The sequence below is a fragment of the Serinus canaria genome, chromosome 2 (genome assembly GCF_022539315.1).
Source record: "Serinus canaria isolate serCan28SL12 chromosome 2, serCan2020, whole genome shotgun sequence".
Classification (NCBI taxonomy): domain Eukaryota; kingdom Metazoa; phylum Chordata; class Aves; order Passeriformes; family Fringillidae; genus Serinus; species Serinus canaria.
In genome coordinates, this window is record NC_066315.1 from 149980214 (window position 1) to 149987181 (window position 6968).

At 47.9% G+C, this 6968-nt stretch overlaps 1 protein-coding gene across 1 annotated transcript; it reads left to right on the forward strand.

Moving 5' to 3' along the window:
• Positions 1-1158: 1158 nt before the first annotated feature.
• LOC103827254 (prostate stem cell antigen-like) lies at positions 1159-5579 on the forward strand. The gene is made up of 3 exons (XM_009102783.4): positions 1159-1411; positions 3702-3806; positions 5132-5579. The coding sequence occupies exons 1-3, from the start codon at positions 1360-1362 to the stop codon at positions 5341-5343; spliced, it is 369 nt and encodes a 122-aa protein (XP_009101031.1). The 5' UTR covers positions 1159-1359; the 3' UTR covers positions 5344-5579.
• The last annotated feature ends 1389 nt before the right edge of the window (positions 5580-6968 follow it).

A 6968-nucleotide genomic window follows, 5' to 3' on the forward strand; every position in this document is an offset into this window, starting at 1 on the left:
ATTGGGTTCTTATTTTTAACCATAAAACTTGGCTATAAATGATATGGGCTGTAAAAACATGATGAGGCAGAAGCCAAGAGACACAGAAAAAAGGTGTTGTGGTGCTTTTTTAGGTATTTTTTTACACAGAAAAGTGCAACTGGAAGTGGTTAAGATCCCCATGGAGGAAAATGGATTTGTTAAATCATCTCCTGTCAACAAAGTCAGGGCAGGAGTTTTGGTCTGTATCCTTCATCCCACAGCCACTGATAAATGTTTCCCTTGCACACCTTTTGGAAAAGCTCCTGGGAGCTAAACTGCATGGGAATGAATCCCTGAAGGAGATAAATGCACAGCACTAATCCCAAGATCCCAGGGGGAAAAAAAAGGAAAAAGTTGAATTTAGCAAAAGAAGTCCTGTTTTCTTTTGCCCTGGCATGTCCTGAGAAGTGGTCACAGGGTGTGAGGAATGGGAGAGGACTCAGCTCAACCCACGAGAGCAAACATTCACACTCGAGGCTGGAATGTGTCTGAACTCACCCTGTCTGTGACTGAGAAGTGGCATTTAATGGACAAGCCTGGGTTGTTGACATTGCATCTGCTCTGAGCCAAGTGTCCAAACTTTCACTCAGCCTGTGCCAGACAAGGGCACACAGAGAGAACCAAGCCACAGACGAAACATCTCAAAACGCCAAAAAAAAAATCCAGCGCCAAGTCCCCGTGGGTCTCCAACATCAAAAATGAGAGTTGGGCATTGCTTTGTAAGAGAAAACACATGCAAATGAGGGCGAATGAACTCCTCGATACCTGGAAATGCCAATGCACTTTTAATGTGCCCACATACCTCCCTACCGCATACCTTGTTATCACCAGTATCACTCACTCAAGGCAGATAAATACCCGGAGCTGTTGATTCAAAGAACATTTTGTCCTCAGTTTAAACACAATGGCTCCACTCAGGGTGGCACCGGGGGTGGAGAGCCTCCTTCACAGGGTGCCGCTGCAGCCTCAGTGGCTCTGAAGAAATGCACAAGGCCGGCCTTGTTTGGAAGAATTTGGGGCTTTTTCCACTCCTGTGAGCACTTTGCCCAAGGGTAGGAGGGAAGAATTTGGGGCTTTTTCCACTCCTGTGAGCACTTTGCCCATGGGTAGGAGGGAAGGCAGGGGTGGAGGGGAGCCCAGAGAGTGGCAGGGAAAGGGGAGAGGCACCAAACACAAATATCCCAAGGCACAAGGCAACCCCTCCCTTGGTGCTGCCAGCAGCTCCCTCAGGTGCCTTCTCAGGGATGACCTTGTGGGCACGCCCGGCCTCCCAGGATATATAACCTGCCCCGGGAGGAAACAACCCAGAGAGGCAGCCCCAAGACAGGGCATTCCAAGATGAAGGCTTTCCTTGTGCTCCTGCTGGGAACGCTCCTGTGCGTGGACTCAGGTAAGACCCCACAGAGGATCTGCCCCCCATCCCTTCCCTCCCTGCAGGTTTTCAGTCTGGAAGGAGGATTTGTGGTGGGGTTTGGCAATGAGGGAAGAGATAGATGTTTTCGTCCCAAGGTATTTCTCTTTGAGTGGGTTTTGAGTGGGAAAAATGCACATCTCACATGGGGATGGTGGGACACAAGTGCTGGGGAGAGAATCTTCCAGGAAAGATAAACCCTGAATCCTGAATTTATCAAAATTAAATTTTTTTTTCAGCCAGACCATACAGTTAAGGGGGAAGGGGAGGGGCTAAGTGGGATGGGAGGATTATTTTCCTTCTTCCCAGGCTGTCAAAATTGCAACATTTACGCAACGTTTCCTACCAACTTTTTTCCTGGCTCTTCCTTTCAAAATCAGACCCTGACTCTGCCCAGATTTCCAGAATTTTAGTGAGACGGTAAAAATTACTATTATTTTATAGACTGAGTGGGTGGGGTTTAGATAACGTCAAGTTTTTATAGCTTCACTGAGAAGAAAAAAATTGGGTTTAAAGCAGCTTTTCCCTATTACCAGAGAAGAGAAGAATCAAATTTGAGCAGTTTCTCAATCAGCAGAGGATGCTTAAGGAATAAGCTGTAAAGGGTCTTGCACAGCCCTCAGACCTTTCTGTCTGCCAGCTTCCATCAGAACACTCAAAATTTGACTTTTATTGCTTTAAAAGTCAGATCAGTGTGAGAACAGTGCAGCACTCAGACAAATTGAGGGTTGGCTCCTCACCTCTGCGACTGCATCAGTCATTTACACCAGAGAGGCTTGGACAGAGTGCCTCAAATTAATTCCTTCAATCACTAATTTCCAAAAAGGGCTTTTCAGTGTCCTAAAAGAGAATTTTAGGCATTTAAATACTCTTTTAGGGGTATGAAATACTCTTTTAGGAGTTGGGGGATTCATGATGCAAGTTTGGTGGTCATGGGGCTCAAGGAAATTTATTTATTTATTTATTTATTTATTTATTTATTTATTTATTTATTAACTGACACTTGCAAGGCTCCAGTGACACCCTGGGGCACAAGTAGGTGACAGGAACAGGTAATTACACCACACTCTTACTCCTCTGGGGACAATTTTTCACCAGGGCTGGATGCTTGGGAGATGCCAAGTTTTTCCTGCCTTTGCTGGATGCACAGAGCAGCCCAGCAGGTGTGGCCAGCACTGATTTCCATCCCCTGTGGAATGGCATTTCCATGAGGGGTGGTCAGAGAGGGGTGAAAGCCATTTGCACTTTGATTTCTAGGAGGGCGTGATGGAAAGGGCGAGTCAAAGGTTAAGAGCTGAGACAAGGGGATGGAAGAGACTTTGCAAATTCCTTCTTCATCCCTCACTCAAGGCCAGGTCAGATGGGGCTTGCAGAAACCTGGTCTAGAGGGATGTGTCCCTGATGAAATGATCCTTCCAACCCAAACCATTCTACCATCCTCTTCAGTCCCTGCTGTCCCTCTGCTCTCTTTTTGCTCCCTCACTTCACTGACTACATCCAAAATATCTCCAGCACCTGCCAAGCCTGACTCCCACCTCAAACAGGTCTATTATTATCCACAAAAAAAAGGGGAAAAACCCATATTGTTTTTCCCTGAGCAGAGGTGATATCTTCCTTTGAAGATCCCCAGGAATGATTCTGTTTCCCAGTGCAAGCTCTTGGCTGAATTCTCTGGAGAGCTCTGGATAGATTGAAGATACATGAGAGGTGTAAAACTGTTCCCCACCTGCAGGGCTGGGTCCAGCTCTGGGGTCCGGCATCAGAAGGACGTGGAGCTGCTGGAACAAGTCCAGAGGAGACCGTGGAGGTTTCCATGGGAGTCTCATGCTCTGAGGGGCTGAAGCCTCTCTCCTCTGGAGCTGGGAGAGCTCGGGGTGTTCACCCTGGAAAAGAGAGGACTCTGAGCCCCTTTCAGTGCCTAAGAAGCTCCAGGAGAGCTGGGGATAAATTTTTAGGAGGTCCTGTTGGGATAGGATAAAGAGTAATTTTTTAAAACTAAAAGAGGGTGGATTTAGGTGAACTATAAGAAGACTTTTCTTAAAGTGAGAGTGGTAAAAAAATAGATCAGGCTGCCCAGGGAAGCTGTGGCTGCCTCATCCCTGGAAGCATCCACATCCAGATTAGATGGGGCTTGGAGCAACCTGGTCAACTGGGAGTGTTCCCTTCCCACAGCAAAGTGGTGGAATGATGATGATTTTAAAGTCCCTTCCAACCCAAACCATCCCATTAATCCCTGATTTCTCTCCTAACCCCTCCTGTTCTCCTGCAGGTTCATCTTTGCAATGCTACAACTGCACCTCCCAGCTCAGCAACTCCAAGTGCCAGAAGATAGAGACGTGTAGAGCGAACGACGTGTGCAAGACAGACGTGATCCGTAAGGAAAAGCAGGGGTGGAAAATGTCTTAGTTGGGAGGTTGGAGCCAAACCTCTTCCCAGCCTCAGGGGTCCCATCCAGGTTCACCCGGTCTGGACGCACCAGGTGGTTTGGGCCAGCAAACCTCAGTGTGCAAATGTCTTTCACCTGTGCAAAATTAGGTTTATTTCTCTTTCACAACACGAAAAATTATTTGCCTGCAAGGGCAATGGTTATTTTTTTTTTTCAATATTTGCAAACATGAATTAGAATGGGAGGGGCTGAGCCTGGTCCATCCTGGATGTGAAGTTAGGAGGTGCTGATTTGAGGTGAAATCAATTAAAGTGACAAAATTTCATCTCTGTGTCTGTGGAAAAACTTGAAAAAACAGGATTTTATCCTCCTGTTCTAGATCTGGTTTGCCCTGTCCAGATCTGTGCCAACAGCTGAGCTGCTCTTGGACCTGGGGCACAAAACCCATCAGGGCCACATTTGAGCTCCTCTCTGTCAGGCAGTAGATGGGATACCTGCAATAGGAATTATCCCAGTTGGGAATGTGCAAATCCATGACATTGGCATGCAGGAGAGCCAAGATGTTGTAGGACTTTGTTATTTATTGCACGTGGTAAAGATTTGGTGCCCAGGATGGATTTTAGATCTCGTGGAGAAGGATGGGTCAAATCTCCTGGAGGTCAAAATCTGCTGGTAACCAGTGTTTGCCAAAAATGGTCAAAAAGATGGGCTGTGCCTCTCAGAAACCACTCAAACAATAACTGTGCCATCTGAAATGGGAATAGCCATGTTTCCATAATTTCCCAGGTGTTGAAAGGCTCCATGCAACAAAGACTTCTGGGATTGGGCTTCACATGAGAGAGGGCAGGGGTAGATGGGATATTAAGAAGAAAGTCCTTGCTTTGAGAGTGGTGAGGCCCAAAGAAACTGTGGCTTCCCTATCCCTGGAATTGTCCAAGGCCAGGCTGGACAGGGCTTGCAGCAGCCTGGCCTAGTGGAAGGTGTCCCTGCCCATGAGATGATCTTGAATGTCCCTTCCAATCCAAACCATTCTGTGATTCCGATTTTTGTCCCACAGAACGAGCGTCCCATTTTCCAGTTCCACAAGTCTTGGCTTGTACTGAATCCTTGTAATAATGGTCCTGCTTTCCGCCCAGAGGTAGTGGCCTAGTGGAAGATATCCCTGAGCATGAGATGATCTTGAATGTTCCTTTCCAATCCAAACCATTCTGTGATTCAGATTTTTGTCCCACAGAACGAGCGTCCCATTTTTCACTTCCACAAGGCTTGGCTTGTGCTTAATCCTTCTAATAATGATCCTGCTTTCCTCCCAGGGGTTGTGGGGCTCTTCAGCATCATCACCAAGGGATGTGACTCCTCCTGTGATCCATCCTACCAGGACTTCAGCGTGGGCAACAGGAACATCTCCTGCTGCAGCAGCGACCTCTGCAACACCAATGCTGCGGGCAGTGTGAGGTCCAGCTACGGGCTGGCCGGAGGGATAGCGGCCGGAGTGCTCTGGACCGTCCTCAACAACAAATTCTGAGGAGCAAAGATGCCTCCCATGACCACAGAAATCTCAGAGCACCCCTCTAATAACAGGAATTGTAACCAGGAGCAGTGGGGCGCGTTGGGCACCCAGCACCCTGCGAGCTGATGGCAGCTCTTTGCCATATGATGGCTTCTGCTTTAATCTCATTGCAAAGCTCCAGTGCTACCAGATAAGGAAATGTGTGCTCATGTTATCTGCAAAACACCTAAAATAAAGTTATTTCTCCACCAGCTGTGTCTATCACTCAGTCATCTATTTCTGCCCACAGCGGAGCTGCAGGTGGGTGTTTTATGTCCAGCCAATGTCCAGCCCAGGTCATTGCTGTGCAATGTGACCTGAAGTCCCTTTTATGACCAGGTAACCTCCCTAAAGGAGGAGGGAAAGGCTGCAGATGTATATCCCTGGAGCTCAGGGAAGACTGTGATGCTGCTTCCCATGATGTTCCCCTGGAAAAACTGGCAGCCCGAGGTTTGGGAATGTGCACTCTTGGCTGGGTTAAAAACTGGCTGGATTCCAGGCACAGAGTGGTGGGGAGTGGTGTCACATCCAGCTGGTAGCTGGTCACCAGTGGTGTCCCCCCGGGATCAGTACTGGAGTCAGTCCAACATATTTATTGATGATCTGGATGAGGAGGTCAAGACCAGCCTCTGGAAGTTCATGGATGACACCAAACTGGGTGGGATGTTGATCTGCTGGAGGGCAGGAAGGCTCTGCAGAGGGATCTGGACAGGCTGGGTCAGTGCTCCAAGGCCAGTGGTTTGAGATTCAACAACACCCACGAGGTGTCTGAGGGCAAGGCAGACTCTTTAACATCTCTCATAAACAGTAATAGCCCCTCTCTGTGGCTATGGACTCAAAATTATTCCATGCCTTCTCCAGCTGATTTATTTTATGGATATAAACTCAGATGTTCACACCTTGCATTGGGAGATCAAAGGCAGCAGGAAAAGCTCCATGAAAAGAGGCCTGAGAGAAACTCTCAGGTGTGTTTTCCAAGGTACACCCACATGGAGAGATCTGGTAAAAAAACAAGGAGGAAAACATAGAGCATGGATCTGGGAGAGCCCTGGGTGGGAAAACAGGATTTAAGGAGCTGTGAAGTCAGGACAGCAGTAGTTGGAGGATTAAAAAGGGAGGGAGATTGGCCAAGAGCCCCAAATTCCTCTTTTCCACCTTAAAACCTACTGGACCTGCCAAGGATGTGGAGATCCACAGGCTGAAAAAACAGGGAATCATTTCCCTGGGGGGGATGAGTCACCTGGAGGATCCATAGCCATTGGGCAAGGGTCACAATCCCAGCTGGGATGAAGTAAAAGATGTCAGGAGATCATGACACTGTCTGCTGTTGTGAAAAGCTCATAAATCCTTGGGATGCAAGGCTAATTGCAAGGAAGCTGCTAATTGTAGGGAGCTGGGAAGGGGTTTCCCCGGAGTAAATCAAGAATGAGCCACCTTGTTTATAGGAATCCAATCTGGTTATTGGTGAAGGGAGGATTTGGGACAAGGGCAGGGATTTATTCTGGCTTTTCCAAACCTCCTGAGTCACATCCCTGAAAAGGGGCTTGTCCACCTGCAGGTCTTCCAGCCAGGCTGTTTTCTGCATGGGTGACCAACTCCAT